Genomic DNA, 17,919 nt, shown 5'->3' with positions numbered 1-17,919 from the left:
TATTATATGTACCTAATGAGCTCCAAAACAAGTGACTATCGTGATAATTACCTACCTAGGTACTCATCAAATTCTAGGTCAAGCCTCCAGTTTGTGAAAAATTAGGTTGGTATTCTGAGTACCTGACTATGTATCCAACCAACCAACCTCCCATCCAACCCTCCATTCATTGATCCCCCATCCAGTCCAGCCAGGAAAAAAAACGCAGCAAAAAGCAGAAATACAATCGATCCATCCATCCATACAAGAAGCTCAAACACCTATGCCATGCAAAAATTATCTACCTCCCTTTAAAAGCGAAAAAGAGAAAGTAGATCCAGATGCGGAAAGAGATCGTAACTTCGTGTTAGATCTCCATCCCCATCCCCGGCGTCTGAAAAATGTGAATCATACTGTGACGACCCGTACGTAGCCTTCATCGTACAAACCCTGTATATAGCAGCTCCCACTTGTGATCGCGTTTCTGGAAGCCCTGTCTCGTTATCCTACACATTAACTTAATTCATTGCTGCACGATGCCATTTCGGCTCATAGGTCCCAGTTTCCCTAGGAACCTATGAGGGGTTACCTAAGCATTAGGCCAGCGCTGCCGCAGCCCATCGACCCATCGACCGAACAGCACATCGGAGAGTTGCTTGCAGTGTTCCATTCCGGGCTGAGCCGGCTGACCGGGGAACTTAGCTCGCAACGCAGCCTTCTCGAGATCGCGTTCGCGGTCCCGGTCTCGCTGACTAGACTTTCCGGGACTTCCGTTACTGGCAACACTCGACTGTCGCCGTCTGTGGCTCTTCAAGTGCGGGTTGTTAGACGCTAGGACGAGCTTCGCGGGAGTCGGGTTCTGGTTGCTTGGTGTCTGGCTCTTAATAATCACTGTGCCTTGAGGCGTGGTGTCATATCCTTTGATGGAATCATTAGGCTGCTTTAGGAACGCATTCGATAGCTTGGCGTCGTGTTGGATGTTGGAGTTTAAGTTGCGTAAGAGGTGGTAAGCGCCCTCGGGATCAACGGAATTGAGTAGTGCGAGTGCGTCGGATAACTTGCCGAGAGCGTCGCGCTTTGCCATACTCGATGTCTGGGCGTGGAGCTCTGCGAGGGTGGGCTCAACTGCCTTGGAGTAAAGACGACGTCCGAGGATTGCTTCCTTGTTCGTCGCTTCGGTTGTGTTGGGATGCTTATTCTCATCTGCGGGTATATCGCTCGAGTTGAGAGATGAGACTTGACCGGACGTAGAACCGTCGGAGGGTACTCTTCTAAAGAGGCGCTGGGATGAGCCTGAATTACCAAACGACATATCTGGTTGAAGTGGCCGTCGTAGTGCTGGTGCGGGCGGGGCACGCGAAGAACCGTTACTTGACATTTGAGCTAGAGAATGCTGTCTTCGCATAGTAGCCTTGCGCATAGTAACCGGGGCCGGAGAAGACGGTTGAAGCGGAGCATCTTTGATGTCCATTCTGCGTAATGCTTCCTCTGTAGAAAAGATTGAGGATGGCTTTCTTGACTTAACAGTTGGCCTTCTAGGTGCAACCGATCTGACAGTGTCGAAGACCCACTCATCTCCCTCGTCCTTAGGAGAGAGATCTCTCATGGTCTCCTGATAAAACGACCGGCTCTTCTTCTTTGTTCGAGTAGCGTCGTACTTGCGTCGTCGCTCAATCAATTCCTGCAATGCCTCCACCTTCGCCGAAGACCTAACGAAACGGTGCTTAAGCATGTCCTTAGCTGAGGGTCTTCGGTCCGGGTCCTTCATGAGGCACTGCGAGACGAAGTCCCTGAAGTCTTTCGAGAAGTTGCCCTCCAGCTTGGGTGGGGCACTCTTGGGAATATGGAACAATGCCTTCATAGGATGAAGATTGGAGTGAGGAGGTTCACCGAAGGCCAACTCAATGGCGGTGATTCCCAGAGACCAGATATCGGCCTTGAAGTCGTAGCCGGCTTGTTGAATTACTTCAGGTGCCATCCAGAAGGGCGTACCGACGAAGGTGTTACGTTGTGACTTCATGTTCGTGAGTTGAGCTGCCACTCCAAAGTCGGCTAGCTTAACCTTGCCTGTATCCGAGAGAAGGATGTTTGCAGCCTTAATATCTCGGTGGATCTTGCCTTCGGCGTGGAGGTATTCGAGGCCACGAAGTAATTCGCGACATATGATAGCAATGTGCGTCTCGCTGAAAGAGGACGGCTCGGGTTTAAGCTGTGGGAAGTGATCTGTCAGATTCGGATACCTGAAGTGATTTATTTGTGATATCTTACCAGATCAAGACACGATCCACCACCGAGGTACTCCATAACAATCCATAACTTACTACCCCTCAAGAAACTAGCTTTGTATTGGGTAACGTAAGGACTGGCGCAGGTGCTGAGAACTGAGATCTCGGCTTGAATGTCTTGAATATCATCTTCGGTGGACTCAAGATCAATCTATTGGAACATGTGTCAGTGGATGATTGCATGAGTGGCGGGAAATGCAAATGCGACTTACATGCTTGATGGCAACGACTTCCCCTGTTGCAATTTCAATGCCTTTATAAACCACACCAAAACTACCACCTATACGTATGACGTAGATTAGCAAATGTTATTTATATGTATGATAACCAAATGGTATGATAGGGGGAATTGAGGAGATACGTACGGCCAAGTTCCTCAAGCACCTGGTAGTGGCTTGCGATAGCCTCAGAACCCATTTTGTAGTTGAATTATTGCACTTCCGACTTCGATTTTTATGAATTGTATAAATACAATTTGAAATACGAAGTGCAGCGACTACAAAAGTCGTGGCTGTAACTCAGGAGGCAGTGGCAGCTAAGTAGCCGCGGGCTGCGCAAGCAACGCAATGCTTGGAATCAAACAATGCGATTAATGTATGGGGGGGAACCTGGAACGTCGTGTACTTGGTAGAGTGAACAATTGCTTGGAAAAAGGGGCAATTCGAAACTGATTAGAGTGGCCTTCAATTTGAAAGGGAGAAATGTGAAAGCCGATTGAGCAAGACGAGTAAAAAAGTGAGAGTAAAGCGAAGTTTGAGGAATTAGGAGGATTGCGACGTCTTGAGGATAAAGTTGAAGGTTTGTATGTTTAATGTGCGATTATTGCGATGGAGCGTCGGAGCATTGGTTGTCTAGGTGCAAGCTCCTAAGAGCTATGACCATCAACAGATTACCGTTATGGGGGCTAGTGGGCGACTTATCACCCGGAATTAACGTTGGGTTCGCGATATGGCTCGGAGCTTAATACCTAATCTACCTATACGTGAGGTACCTAGGTGATTAATGTACTTCGTTCGTTGGTCAGCCTTTTCTTCTTGAACAACATAGAGGAGGTCAATGGTTCAATTTGAAATGTCGCGATAATTCTCATGGTGGATAGGCCGAGAAGAGTAACTAAAAAGAAGGAAATGCGTAAAGCTGCATATGATGGACTAGCTTCAGCTGATAAAGCACACAAGAGACGCATGTATCGCCTGTGTGTTTTACATACCAGTGGCTACATATGTACATTAGCGGCATCGATACATGCACGGTGAATCCGGGATTTTGATTCGTGAATGGGAAAACAGGTAAACAAAGTGACGTGCATTTATTGCCTATCGATACATTTATGCCTTGTACCTTTTTACTCTATTATTATGCGACTATAATCACCACGACCATATATAAATCAATCTTTTCTTGAAAAAAATCGGGCAAGTAGAAGAAAAATGATGCATTCGGTGTAGATATCAAACTCTTCATAATTCCATACCTGCATTGATATATCTTACATAGATTCATTGAGAGAAGTAGGGTGAGTGCACGGTATCCGTGTACTGTTTTATGTACCTCTACATATATGGATACAGTACCCGTAACCCCTAGAAACTTAATGCGAGTGCGGGAACCAGCAGACCTTATTCCGTTTAAACTTGCGGGTCCCAGCTGAGCCGTTACCCGGCAACGCAGAAACACCCCTCTGTTTTCCTACGATGGCTTTGCCAAGACCCATAGACTGCAACCTGCTCCAATTACTGCCCCGAGCTTCTACTATTGAACCGCAGTTTCACTCACAAACATCCCAATCATAATCGACAGATCTGACCTGATGTGCTGGCAACCCCCATACTTTGCTGCTTTTCCCCTACAATCTCTACAATCTACAAGTCCCCAAATCCCTTACCCTTACCTCATGCTTGCCTAGGTGCTTAGCAGCCGTAATAATCATAATAGTTCAACGTATTATCGAACGGCATTGTTGATCCATCCGTCGGGGCGTCCCCACGAACACACTACATTCTATTCGTACCTCACCGCCTCATATGGTATCGTCTTCTTCAACTGCGTATTTACTCCATCGCCTTGCAGCAACCACCCAAAGCGCTGTAAGGGATTTAGAGTAAAAATCGAATTCCTCTAAGCCGGTTCCCGATTTACAGACTCAATCGCCGCATATTCCAAGCTGGCGAATAACCAATTACTTACACTGCGAATATCGGCATGATGGGGTCGGCACCACCGTTACCCACGCGGTTTCCGTGCTGGTGTAGAGCCGTTTATTCTTGGGGAGGAGAAGTATGTAATTGACTTTACCGTCCAACTTTTGCGCCTCCATTTTAACTTTGTTTACTTTTGCTAACCGCCCATTTAGTCACAACACGATCTCGGATTCATCGAGGGCGATTTAATAGAATGTTTAAACGCAGGAGACGGATCGTGGTGGACTGGAAGGCTACGGCGAAATAAGACCGTCGGCGTCTTTCCGTCCAATTTTGTCGAGGTTCTACCCGATGATTTTCGACCAATTACGAGATCTGCGAGTCCATTGACTTCGAGTCACTCCCCGAGTCCTACAAACACTCCGCACAAGTCCAAGTCGCGAAACTTCCGCAAACCATTCGAGGCCTACGCAAAGGCACCTCACTACACAACGGCAAAACAACCCGAAATAATAAGAACCGCATCCAACACACCGCCAAGAAAGAATTCCGCTAGCTCCTTTAGGAACGATGCGCGTCGCGGTATTGACCGTGGCCCGTCGCCGGCTGAGGCTCGGGGACATGGATCAAGAGGCCCGTCGCCGGCACCTCCGCTGGCGAACTCCTATGCCCCTAGAGGCGCGTCTCCTATTCCTCCCATGCACTCGCACTCGCATTCATACCCGCAAGCCCACCCGCGTACGCACTCTAGGGGCCCTTCACCAGTTCCTCCACAAGGCTATGACTATAGCCGAGGGCCGTCGCCCGTCCCGCCTCCGGGTCAACAACAGTATGGTTCCAGGGCTCCGTCGCCGGCTCCGTCATTCAGTTTCAAACCATACCGCCCCGGAGCAGAGCGCGACTCACCACCACCTCCGGCTCCGCCGCCCCATCGCCACGTAATTACAAGAGGAAACTCAAATGCGTCTCACATGTCCCGTGCATCTTTTGATAATCGACGGCAGGAAGGATACCACACACCGAGAGTACCCTCACCACTTCCCCAATCCCCAGCTGGCGACGGATATACCCCCTCGCCCCTACGAGAGGCGATGGACGGCGTGATCGAGCAATTAGACGCGTTAGGAATGACACGCGAGCGTTCAACGGAATCCCCAGAACCGCATTTAGATCCATGGTCACCGGAGTCCTTCGACCTCGTGCATCGCCGTTCAAGAAAAAGAGCGCAAACCAGACCCCTCGCCTCTAGAAGTATGCCTTTTGAAGATTCAGGGTATGGTGGCTCGTTCAACGGCGGCTCATCGCAAGAAAGTACATACCACGGCAATGTTCCGAAAGAGCATCCGCTGCCGCAGCTGAATAATTACGTGGAGAGGATGGAGAATCGGTTTCGAAAGATGCATCATCAAAGTTCGAATGCGGGGAGCATGGACAATGATGACATGGGTCCCCCGCCGCCACCGCCACCTAAGAATCCGATCTATAGTCGGCCGAAGTCCTCGATGGGTGATAATGATCACGGGGGAGCACGTAAATTCCTACGAAAACAGAAATCGTCCTATGAGGTTGGGGTATTGGACAGAACAGGTACGAATAAAACAAATTCGACGAATGCATCGTCCGGTAATAGGAGTACCGCGACGAACAGCACTCAGCGAAGTTTGATGAGTGGCGTCTCGGCAGGCGGAATTAGCGCTACGAGCGCTGGTAGCCTGGCGAGAAAGAACTTTCGTGCGCGGAGTGCTTTGGGATTTCGAGATGCCGACAACGATGACGATTGGGATCCGAATCGGCCGGTTACGCCATTTACAGGAGTGTCTTATCATCCGAGTCACTCCACATCTGCAATGAGACCCCAATCCCAAGCTGGTTTCAACGATGACGGGATCGCTTCTATAGGAGGCCTCGTGCAACCTGGAACCACAAAACCTAAGAAGCAGAATTTCATCAAGAGAATTCTAGAGGCTACGAAGACAGGTGTTGCCGGCAGTCGCAGTAGTATTGCGACTGGTTCGGGCTCTGGGCAGGCTTCGCCGACTAGACGGTCGATAGTACCTAATGGGATCACGGCCTTAGCGGGTGGTGCTAGCAGCACGAACCTCGTACGAGACGCGGCAACCGATATGGGACTTACGAACGGGGTGGACTGGGTTCAAGTACGAAGAGATGTGAACCGTTCGAATACATTGAGTAAAAATGAGCGAACCGAGCGACGCGATCGCTGCTTAATGCTGGATTATCCCGCAATAGATCCCGTCGATGAGCTCTACGAGAGCGTCCAGGGTGACGAAGGCGCCGATTCCATGCCAGTCCGCGAGCCGATCAACTATCAAGTCATAAATCTAAGTCAAGTGGATAAGAATTCGCGCTTCATCAGCAGCCTGCCGTCAATGACGACAGCTGTTACTTTGGCGACAACGTACGTCTGCAGGCCATATAAAAGTGAAGTCCAGCGTCTCCGAGCGATCTTCACTTGGGTTGCGGAGAAGGTCAATTGGGAGGAGGATTTCGACGGGGACATAGATACGCGACGAGCCATCTCGACTAAGCGAGCATGCTCCGAAGAATACGCCGTTCTTGTTCATGAGATGTGTGCGGCGATCGGAATACCCTCTGAAGTCATTCGTGGCTACCTCAAGACTCCGGGTGAGGTTCCTGAAACGGGCATGATGCCTCGATCAAATCATTTCTGGAACGCTGTCATCATCGACAATGAGTGGCGCATGATAGATTGCTGCCTCGCAAGCCCGTCAAATCCCCGCCGCGGACTATACTCGGGCGCCAGCAGTGCAATTGCAGAATCTTGGTATTTCCTCACTCGCCCTTCCGAGCTTTGCTGGACGCATATTCCTGAGCATCATAGCCAACAACACATCTGTCCGCCGGTTGCTCACGAGACATTGCTTAACTTACCTGGCGCTTGTCCCCCGTTCTTCAAGCAAGCGATTGCCATGGTCGACTACAATACCTCCCTAACTCGCATCGAGGACCTCGAGATGGTACACATCAAGTTCAACGTACCCCCTGATATCGAAGTAGCAGCGGAGGTCGAAGTCCGAGGATTCACACGCGATGCAGACGGCGACTTCTTCGAAAACGGAGAAGTAGTGAAGAAACGCGCGCTCGCACAAGCAGATTGGTACAATGGCGGAAAGCGATACACGGTAAAAGCGCTCCTTCCGGGAGACGAGGGAAGTGGAATCCTGAAGGTCTACGCGGGCAAACGCGGACTTATGCATAGCATCAAGGATATACCGCACCCCCTCGCGTTTGCGCTGCCGATCATGCACACAGGCGAAAACCCTCCGTACGAGTTCGTCACTCGCCACCCAACGCCACACGCGCAGCGTCACGACATATACGTCGTGCAGCCGCAGTGTCAGCGCCTCGCGCTAAACAACACCTTCGTCTTCGCCATCCGTCAACACCCGTCCTTCCTCTCGGGCGGACCGTCCAGCAACCCAGGTGGCACAAGCCCGACCCCGTACGCGCGGCCCGGCAGCGCTATGAGCATGTCGAGCAGCGCAGCGGCATCAAACCCCAGCTCGGCAACGGGCAGCATAGCGGGGAAGAAGCCGGCGAAACTGGCAATCCAGACTCCTGGAGGCAAGATCCTCAGGCTCATGCGCAAGGAGGACCGGAGCGGCAGAGGCGGCATCGGGGTCGGCGGACGCACGCCCGCTGAGGAAGAGGCTAGCGACGGCGGAACGTGGGAGACTATCATCAAGTGCTCCGAGCGCGGGGTCTGGCGCGGCCTGGTGCTCGCTGACCGCACCGCTAGATGGTGCGTCTTTGCCGAGTGGGTTTGCATCTAGAAAAGTCTTCGGTGCGAGCGTGAGCGCTTGCTTGCCCCAATCTCTCCGCACCAGCTTCGTGCGTAGCCTACCTAGTCTGTAGTGCAGTTCTGGCGTTCCCCCAACTTTCTACGGCACACCACCCCAAAATCCCCAAGCCCCAAGCCTTACTAAACTAGCGGGAGGGGGGTTCCACATTCGTGGTGTGGTGGTGTGGTGTGTCGCGGCGCGGCGCTATGTACGAGGGTACATGTACGCTCCAGGATTCTGCATACGTTGACACTTATTGGATGGGGACCATGGGATGGAAATCCCGGGGGTTGGAATTCGGGGAGACTATGGGGACGACCTACATAACAACACGCACATACTGGGTGAGGATTTGTTAATACTGAACGCGCCGGTGGAATATTCGGCCAGACCGGGTGGTGCTATACTCTATTTTTTTTTGTTGCTGTCTTCGTCTCTCTGCATCTACTCGGCGTTTATGGACGAGATAACGTTTCAGGAAAGAAACGTTGGATTCATAACTCTATTTCTGACGGCCGGAATGGAGAAGATATGTTCGATCACCTTGGCTCTTTTTTAAACTTTTTTTTTTCGCACCGAGAGGCGTTTTTAAGGCGGCATGGATGAGATAGGACGTGGATGCTATCATCCCGATTGGTTCGATGTTGATGTTGTCAGATTCAAATGTACGTGTAATAGGAATTGAAATGCTACCCGCCGTGCTTTGCGCATAGCACTTTACATGAGACACCGAGTGCCCGTTTGCTGTGACCGTTACTAGTGCTACTACTCGTCCCGATCGTCTTCGTTGAATAAATGGGATGGTTATTGCATCCGATGTTTGCCGTGCCAATGTCCGTGCTCATGTGATTCTATGCGTGTACCTTGTTCTACGGTGACTCAACTTTAAACTAACGTATTCTAGGAGTGGATTGAAAGCCGCGTAACAAGTTGGTAATATGAGGGCCTCGTGAGTACGGTAGTTGGTAATAATGGCATAATGTCGAAAGTTCTCGCTATTGAACTACAAAGTTGGTAAGGTCTGTACAAAATTTCATTTCAGCTGAGAATAAGCGCAAGGTTTAGATTCGAGCGCGAAAAAAAATAAAGCTCCACCTGACAACGTGCCTGTCGTCTTTTTGCGGCGGGCGCCGTTAGGAAGGATCGGTGCGACCGAGGAAAGTCCAGAACGTTAACCTTTTTTCAATTACCTAAGCTCCTTTAGCAGCTTCCAACGTTCCAATGTTCCATAGTCGTTAAATCTTAAAATCTTCAACACGTGGCAGGGATCCATACCGATATTAATTAGGTTATTACAAGGTTTAGAAGGTTGTATGGCGGTTTACAACTCTACAATTCTAAGACAAGATAGAAACGTTTCGGCGAGCATTCTCACACCTTCTTCAACAATTCGTCAACGTTATCGATAACTTTGCAGATGGCGCAAGCCAATCAGCTCAACAATTTTACGCCATCGTAGCCAATGCAGCCATTGTAGAGATTTATAAGAGCAGCAATAGATCCGAATCGGACCGTCCTCGCCGCCTCCGTTACGAGTACGAAGTACGGGGTAACTTTAGCGACCTAACCTCTAGGGAAGTTCCCTCCAAGTCTCCAAGCTTTAGTAAGTAATAAAGTCACTGTTGATCGCGACAGACGAATCTGCGAATGAGGGACGAAGAAAGAAAAGATAATTAAAATATTGGAGATTGAAGTCGAAGGTCTCCAATTGATTGACACCGACAAGCTGGAAGCGCAATTGACCGTCGTCGCGTCGTTGCATCGGGCCACCCTCTCTCCACTATCTCGGTTACCGTTACAGACGATTCAATGAGATCTCATCTTCGACAATTATTTTTTTCTGAGCATTTCATTTGCCCCTAGGGTCTTTAGAACATTATGTCCTCATGACATAATCCGCATACTAGCCAGGACTGGCCAATTGCCGCGTTAAAGCTAAACTTGTCAGCGGAGCCGCATCTCTTTTTGCCAGGGGACGGGCCATAAAACTTCAAGGAACATTGGAAGCCAACGACAAAACGGCCGACGCTATCGCCGTGGCTCCACAATAAGGCCGAATATACCGAGTCAGGTCCACGCATTAACTCTGCATTCAGTCTTTCCAATCCTTTGGTAGAGAGAAGCTTGAATTCGGCCGATTTCCTTCCTTGTTCTCTATTTCTCTAAAGGCCCTTTTTCCAATGCGCCTGTCCTTGACACCGGACCGACCGGTTTACAAAACTCCATACTGGGGGTAAATTGGGGTAAGTCGGGGTAAGTATGGTGGGTAGCTGAGCTTCAGTCGGCCTAATGGCTGGTGGAGTTCTTCATCTCATTCTCTGGAGTTGACGGGGAAGAGTACGGGGAGGGAGGCAAGAAAAAAGCCCTCTTCCCACATGGACCCTGAAACTAAACAGATGGGGTTTCGACTTTTGCTCTCCGGGCTGTCTACCTAATACGAGCTGAGCTATTAGACCGAATTTCTTGCTTGCTGTTAGAGAAGCGAGCCTTTCACATATTAGACCATTGCAGCATGATATCGCCGAAATCCTTCATGGGGTGATAATAAAAAATATTACGCCGAAAATACCATGCGTCAGGTGACTGGCGAAGACTCAGAAGCTATGAGAGCTATGAGATGCAAGCCGTCACAGGAGCAGCAATGGTCACAAATTTATGGGGTTTTAGGGTCATTGAATTTTTACAAGGATGATCTTAGAAAAACTCACGATAGCTTCACGGAATGGCTCTGTATAGCGATGTCAAACACACCGTTTTCTGGAGCAGCTGGAGTAGAGTGGGTGATTGTGGGGGTCGGGAGTACCTATGATTTCCTATGTGGGAAGAGTAGGATTGCATGACGCGCGTAGCGACCTCGGGAAGGATACAACCTGCTAACCTCTAAATTCGCATCGCGTTCCAGAAACGTAAGGTTCCTAGACTAAAAAGGAGCTAGCGGTGGCCAACTGTAGTTGGTGACCCCGAGGGGACGGAGCATGGAGCTCTGGAGTGCTCTGGCGTATTTGCGGGTTGGCCTCGTGCCCGTGCATGGAGACTTTATGGAGTGACTGTGGGCATCAAATCCTATCCCAGGCATTGTCCGGGGAGTGGAGGTGGGTCAGGATTCAGGAACTAGATGAAGAGATCTAGAGGTAATTAACAAAACCGCGGTCTTGGTAATTACACGCGCATGTGTATACCCTGGGTATTTAAAAGACGATCCCTCCTTTTCTTATACACACTTTGTTTCTCACTTCTCTATCACATATTCTAATATCTTCACTACTACCCTCCCCACTACCGCACTAACCACAAAGGTTTACATCAGGCACTCGGGCCAATAATCCACAGTGCATATAATATATTAGGTTATTAGGTTTATATAAACAAACATATATATAACCTACCTATCTTCCCATCCCGCCAACGCTCGTCCCTCCCTCATAATCGGAATTCGAAACCCCACGTCGAACATCGATATATCCGAATAGTCGACGTCAAATCAATTCACAATGGCCGGCGGAGCCGTTCCACAAGGGTCCACGGACGTGAACCGGGTCGAGGCGCCCGTCACGCTCAAGGCCTACCTCATGTGTGCCTTTGCCGCCTTCGGTGGTATCTTCTTCGGATACGACAGTGGTTACATCAGCGGTGTCATGGGAATGGACTACTTCATTCACCAGATCGAAGGTCCTGACGCCAAAGTCCTCACGTCCACTAACAAATCTCTCATCACTTCTATCCTCTCCGCGGGTACTTTCTTCGGTAAGCAAAAAAAAAAAAAAAATAGAATACCCCTTTTCTTATACTCATTTTACTAACCTGCGATTAGGCGCTCTCATGGCTGGTGATATCGCTGACTGGATCGGTCGACGAACTACTATCATTGGTGGCTGCCTTGTCTTCCTCGTCGGTGTTGCTCTCCAGACCGCCTCTGCTGGCTTGGGTCTCATCGTAGCCGGTCGTCTCGTCGCCGGTTTCGGTGTCGGTGCCGTTTCAGCTATTCTGATCCTGTACATGTCTGAGATTGCTCCTCGCAAAGTTCGTGGTGCCCTCGTCTCCGGCTACCAGTTCTGCGTCACGGTTGGTCTTCTGCTGGCGTCAGCTATCGACTACGCCACACAGAACCGAAATGACAGCGGCTCCTACCGAATCCCCATTGCTATCCAGATGCTTTGGGCTATCATCCTCGCAGTCGGTCTCTTCATTCTCCCCGAATCTCCTCGATACTACGTTAAGAAGGGCAAGCTCGACCTCGCTGCCAAGGTTCTTGCTCGTCTCCGTGGCCAGACTATCGAATCCGATTACATTCAGGATGAATTGGCTGAGATCATCGCCAACCATGAATACGAATTATCTGTCGTTCCCTCTGCCGGATACTGGAGCTCCTGGGGAGCTTGCTTCAGCGGCTCTCTCTTCAAGAGCAGTAGCAACCTCCGCCGTACCATTCTAGGTACTTCTCTCCAGATGATGCAACAATGGACAGGTGTGAACTTTGTGTTCTACTTCGGAACAACATTTTTCAAGCAGCTTGGCACTATCGACAACCCTTTCTTGATCTCCCTCGTTACTACCCTCGTTAACGTCTGCTCCACCCCCATCTCCTTCTGGTCTATGGAGAAGATCGGACGACGACCTCTGCTCATCTGGGGTGCTTTGGGTATGGTTATCTGCCAGTTCATCGTTGCCATCATCGGCACCGTCACCAGCGCCGACGCTGCCGTTAAGACCATGATCGCCTTCATTTGCATCTACATCTTCTTCTTCGCCAGCACCTGGGGCCCGTAAGTTTATCCCTACTCTTAAATGCATATTTCTCGATTAGTTACTAACATATATATAGTGGTGCTTGGGTTGTCATCGGAGAGATCTACCCTCTGCCCATGCGTGCTCGTGGTGTCGCTCTCTCGACCGCCAGCAACTGGCTGTGGAACTGCATCATTGCCGTCATCACCCCCTACATGACCGATGAGGACAAGGGCAACCTCGGCGCCAAGGTCTTCTACATCTGGGGCAGTCTCTGCGCGATCTGCTTCGTCTACGCCTACCTCCTGATCCCCGAGACCAAGGGATTGACCCTGGAACAGGTCGACCGCATGTTGGAGGAGACCACCCCCAGGACCTCCGCCAAGTGGGTGCCTCACTCCACCTACGCTGCCGAGATGGGCTTCACGGATAAGAACGCCGGAACCCACCACGAACACATTTCTAAGGAGGAGGTTTAAGCGTGGTGGTGATAAATTTGAGAAGATACGGGGAGGCCTTGGGTATGAGTACGAGACCTAGACATAAGACTAAAGATATAATCACTTCGGCGTTGGGGGGCTGGTCCATGATAGGCCGTGGGCATGCAGTTTAAGATGAATTAAAATTCTGTTAACTCAACTAACATAATGTGTTACTATGTATGATTATCTCTAGTGAAGTGGGATGACTAGGTAGGTACCTATTCTTTTCTTATGTGTCGTTATTAATATCAATTCAGATGAGTGGAATAATCAGATTCTGGCTCGTATCGTCATGTTCATCCATCTATATTATTGGATGTTCTAAACAAAAGCTCTTTTGATATACAGTCTTTCTAGTTCCATAAGCCCCCTTTCAATCGTCAAGGGTTGAAGGATACCTTCCTTCCCTTTTACTCTTCTGGGTGTCGTTTTCTAATAAGATTGGCCGTGATTTCCTGCAAGACGGATACGCCACAATCATTACGATCCTCGCTTCTTATGCACCCCAGGTCATCCACAGGTAGATTTCAGCTGTCTCCCAGCTATTTCCGAAAACCCCAACCTATAGAAGAAGCGGCCGTTCTTCGCAGCCGTCGATATCGGAGCTCTCGGCCTACTTGATCGCGTAAAATAGAGTATTCCCGAGCCGGGCTGCGCACAGCAATAGACTTAGGTAGGGAACCCGAGCATCGAGAAGAGTATAGTGCGGTTGAGGGGTCCCCGTGCGTCCGCGTCAGCATCTCTGGGGATGCCAGTAGAGGTCCAAGGTGAGGACCTATGCGTGCCCAGTTGGTAGCTAGACACGTGGCAGGGATAGCCTACTCGGTTGTATACCTGGACAGCTTCGTCTAATATTTCCTCATTGCGACAGATCTAATGGGCCAGGACCTTGGGCACAAAATAGCGGCGGCGACATAGCGCCAAGCATCTTAGATCTCGCGAGATAATTGTCTTTTTGGCAGGTTGGTAGGAGAATTCAAGGCATCGTCAGTGCCCGTCTTCATGTCATGCTTTAGTGTGAAGGTCGGCCCGGACATAGCGCCGTCAGAGTCGGGTATACTCCCGCTCGGCGGCTCCATAAAGTCACTGAAGCGAGTTGCTAGGCCGATCATACCTACTAAGAAGAGTTAACTACTCGCGCTCATAACTCTACGGAGATTTTATTGCTTAGCTTCTAGGGGACAAAGCTTATATGTACATGTCTTCGCTTATATCAAGATCTAGTCCTAGCGAACATGACCAAGATTACTAAATTTTACACTGTCACTATTGTCATAAGCAGGAACTCTACTATGTTACGGCGAACCTAATTGATTTGAACCTACTAATTCATGGCATGTTTGATACATTCTACATAGTTAGATACCTGGTAATTTTGAGTTTCTTACCTACCGCTATGAAGAAACGTTACCCAGTAGGTTGCCGAAGCGCGCCTCGGGAATCAATTCGGCTTCGTGAGCAGAACGTGGCAAATATATCAAACTCCAAAGACTAGATCGTGGGTTAACAAGAGCCCGATGCCAGGCACGTTGGCGCCTGAAATCAAAATGTGACGCATGTCCACACGCTCAGCGTCTAAGACCGGAGACACGTCGCCCGAGAAGCGGCATAAGACGCCCCTGTGTAATCCTATCCAAGAAACATCTGACCGTATGGTTGAAACTTTCTTCGGCTGCTAGTTGCATAGAATACGCGAATTTGAAGACTTCGTCGTAGTTGCTGGCGCTAAAAGCTTAATTGACTATTCTCACGTGTTAGCATTTGTATTAGCTAATGCTTTAAAGTGGTAATTCAGCACATATCGGACCCGAGATGAAATAAAATGAGTATAAAATTTTAAGGTTACGGTTGTCCTTGCGCGAACGCATAACAGAGACGAGATTAGACTGTCTGGGGAAGCTCTTGGCGGCGAGGTCAAGGTCACGTCGGCTGCGAACAAGTTTTCTAGAACGTGGGGGCCGCTTGCAAGACATATCGGCCCTTCTATCGACAGCTAGATTCCCATTCTGTCCCTCTGCAGAGACGTATTCTCCGCGCGGTGTATTGCCTCATCGCGCGCCTAGCGAGAGACACTTACCGACAGGCGCGCTCGGATAAGCTGGCCCCTATATTCCCGGCAAGTAATGTGTCGCATCCACATGTCCGCAGGCAGTCGAAAACGGCCAAGCTAGTCCCGCAAAGGGCGAGAGACGTCGTGAAAGCTGCTTCCGCGAGCGAATAAGTGCTGTCGAGATCCCGACCAATAGGAACGCGGGATGCTTGAGGATTTTAAGACCATATAAGGAATTAGGGATTGCGCAGAATCTCGTGGCAAGTTACATGTCATAGGGCTTCGTCCAGTGGCTACACCTTTCCTCTTGGAGGAAAAATCCGTATTAGCCGGTGGTAGTCGTTCAATCGAACCTTGTCCGGTATTTCCCCAAGCGGCTGGAGCTAACGGGACAGCTACCGTCGGTAGCGAATGAAGCAGCTTGAATTTACCCATCTAGGTATTAGAATCATAAGCCGAATACCATAGAACTTGGGACCTCGGGAATCAGTATCAAGAATTCCATCCATGGTTCTTGGTACCGGTATTCAGATAGACTGATACTAGGTACGCAGTAGCAGTGGACTCTTTTTCAAGGCACACTAGTGCTTCTTCGCTGACTAAAATTTGGCCGAGACGATATCGTACATCATGGCAAGCTGAACGAGCTGATACATGTGCAGAAAATGACCATACAGCATCCCGAAAGTACGTTTTTCGGAGGCGGGAATGGGATCAACATCTAGGGTTACGGAGGGCCATCACTTATCTTCCGAGACCAGGATAATAGAACAAATACACCCTGTTGACGATATAGATTATGATGCTTGGTATAGCTCACAAAAGCTCTGGGCCTATGATAGGATAAAGAAAAGGCAAGGTTGGGATGGTGTAAGGGTGGCAAGTTATACCGTGGGCGATATGCCTTCGATCCAGGGCGGATACTGCCTTTAATCGCCCACGTGCTGCAAAGTCATGCAGCAGAGCATCTTCGGCTCGTGCATGAAGCGGGAGAGGAAAATATTGGGACGTGATGGACTGCTCCCGCATATATCGACGAAGTATGCAGGCCAGGGTGGTAGAGGGGGGAGACTGAGATCCATGTAAATGCGGGTTGATATGTTTATTCTGGTCAGCATGCTGGCCTGGTTTTTCTGTAGCTGAGAAGGGAAGTTAATCGCCATGACGTCCCAGCAGATCATCTGGTTCACGGCAGATGGTTTCGAGGGTATTTCTGGTCATTAAACGGGTCCTTAAGCACCTGAATTGGTGCAAGAATTTGCGAGAGACCTATCGATGCTATTGCCGGAAAAGTAGCCGCAACTGAGTGTAGACGGTCCTCTTGGCATCATCACAGCCTAGGCTGCGTGTGAACTCTTCTAGCGAATTTTATGAAATTTATGGTCTCTATCGCAATGGCTGTTAGTCAACTAACAAAAAAATTCAATGTTTTCGACTAATTTGTTCGACTGTGTTGTGTAAATTTGCACGAAGATGACTTGATAATGCTTGGATGTACCCGAATTCCATTTTGCTTAGCAATCACTGGACAAGAAACGATGCTAACGGCATGTCTTTGATAAATTGAATCCGACAGCCTACCAAGCATTCTGACTGGAGTGTTTAGCCGCGGCGGCAGGTTCGAATACCGTTTCCAGGATGAATATCGTGAGCCGTGGCAAAGCAGGCGATATGGAAGAACAGATCACACGGACTATACCTAAAGACCGTCAGCCTGACCCATTCTATCTAGGGGGAGGATATCGTAGTCCATAGACGCCTGGAGTTCTCATAATCAGGTGATGATTGCGCAAGTTAAGTCGCAATGTGGCTTGCGCTATTCCCGCTCGGCCGTTAGAGTCTTAGGTACGCTTTCATGTAGTCTGGTAATTGGACCACCAAGGTGCAGATGTATAATTATGAGGATTATCCATGCGCCGTAGGAATACCAGGGGGGATAAGATGTCGAGCAGTCACAATCTACATATTACCTATAGCGCAACGGCCAATGACCGGCGTACGGTTGGTTCGAAGTCCGCCCAATCGATAGGTTCCATGAGGCGTTTCTGTGCTGTGTGAGAAGTACGAATTCGACGATTCGACCTGATGAAAACGACCAATAAATCAAGGGTCCGCCTTGTACACTAGCCCGGAGATGAGATGAGCCTAGAGCTTCGTCGGCAATGGAAGCCATGTTCAGTCCAGATGCATTTTTTCCACCTTAGCCCAGGTTATTACCACAGAGGAAATAGAATTCAAGATATGACCGGTCTCGAACGTCGGCAACATCGCCAAGGTAATGACTCGGGACATTAAAGAGTTAAATTGTCCACCTCTTGGGTATTGATATGTGCGTCGGAAAGACGACTCGATGGAATACGGGACCGCCAGTTTAGTGGGCTGGCGTACGCGGCTGAAGTCTCGGACAGCCGTCATATTGGTTTTATTCGCGCT

The 17,919-nt window shown here is 49.6% G+C and overlaps 3 protein-coding genes across 3 annotated transcripts; 2 read left to right on the top strand and 1 right to left on the bottom strand.

Moving 5' to 3' along the window:
• Positions 1-6: 6 nt before the first annotated feature.
• Positions 7-3,416, bottom strand: GGS22DRAFT_173170 (Pkinase-domain-containing protein). Its single transcript, XM_047962881.1, has 4 exons — positions 2,630-3,416; positions 2,477-2,544; positions 2,248-2,415; positions 7-2,188 (listed from the first exon to the last, which is right to left on the bottom strand). The coding sequence occupies exons 1-4, from the start codon at positions 2,679-2,681 to the stop codon at positions 569-571; spliced, it is 1,908 nt and encodes a 635-aa protein (XP_047814865.1). The 5' UTR covers positions 2,682-3,416; the 3' UTR covers positions 7-568.
• Positions 3,417-3,743: 327 nt separating this feature from the next.
• GGS22DRAFT_74781 (uncharacterized protein) lies at positions 3,744-8,362 on the top strand. The gene is made up of 2 exons (XM_047967994.1): positions 3,744-4,541; positions 4,618-8,362. The coding sequence occupies exons 1-2, from the start codon at positions 4,467-4,469 to the stop codon at positions 8,218-8,220; spliced, it is 3,678 nt and encodes a 1,225-aa protein (XP_047814864.1). The 5' UTR covers positions 3,744-4,466; the 3' UTR covers positions 8,221-8,362.
• A 3,358-nt stretch (positions 8,363-11,720) lies between these two features.
• GGS22DRAFT_181864 (general substrate transporter) lies at positions 11,721-13,433 on the top strand (the record flags this gene model as incomplete). The annotated part of the gene is made up of 3 exons (XM_047963903.1): positions 11,721-11,973; positions 12,041-12,992; positions 13,052-13,433. 3 exons carry the CDS (start codon positions 11,721-11,723, stop codon positions 13,431-13,433), a joined length of 1,587 nt encoding a protein of 528 aa, XP_047814863.1.
• Positions 13,434-17,919: the final 4,486 nt, after the last annotated feature.

Source organism: Annulohypoxylon maeteangense, assembly GCF_022496945.1.
Source record: "Annulohypoxylon maeteangense strain CBS 123835 unplaced genomic scaffold GGS22scaffold_21, whole genome shotgun sequence".
Taxonomy (NCBI): Eukaryota; Fungi; Ascomycota; class Sordariomycetes; order Xylariales; family Hypoxylaceae; genus Annulohypoxylon; species Annulohypoxylon maeteangense.
Note: the sequence above shows the minus strand (reverse complement) of the source record. Positions and strands in the feature narration are given on the sequence as shown.

What these genes read in the sequence shown, in the direction of transcription:
- GGS22DRAFT_173170 (XM_047962881.1), bottom strand. Translation starts at nt 2,681, where the DNA reads ATGGGTTCTGAGGCTATCGCAAGCCACTACCAGGTGCTTGAGGAACTT. An exon ending in GGTGCTTGAGGAACTTGGCC is followed by an intron (nt 2,545 to 2,629) that starts GTACGTATCTCC and finishes TCATACGTATAG; the next exon opens with GTGGTAGTTTTGGTGTGGTT. An exon ending in AAGTCGTTGCCATCAAGCAT is followed by an intron (nt 2,416 to 2,476) that starts GTAAGTCGCATT and finishes ATGTTCCAATAG; the next exon opens with ATTGATCTTGAGTCCACCGA.
- GGS22DRAFT_74781 (XM_047967994.1), top strand. Translation starts at nt 4,467, where the DNA reads ATGATGGGGTCGGCACCACCGTTACCCACGCGGTTTCCGTGCTGGTGT. An exon ending in TTTATTCTTGGGGAGGAGAA is followed by an intron (nt 4,542 to 4,617) that starts GTATGTAATTGA and finishes CCGCCCATTTAG; the next exon opens with TCACAACACGATCTCGGATT.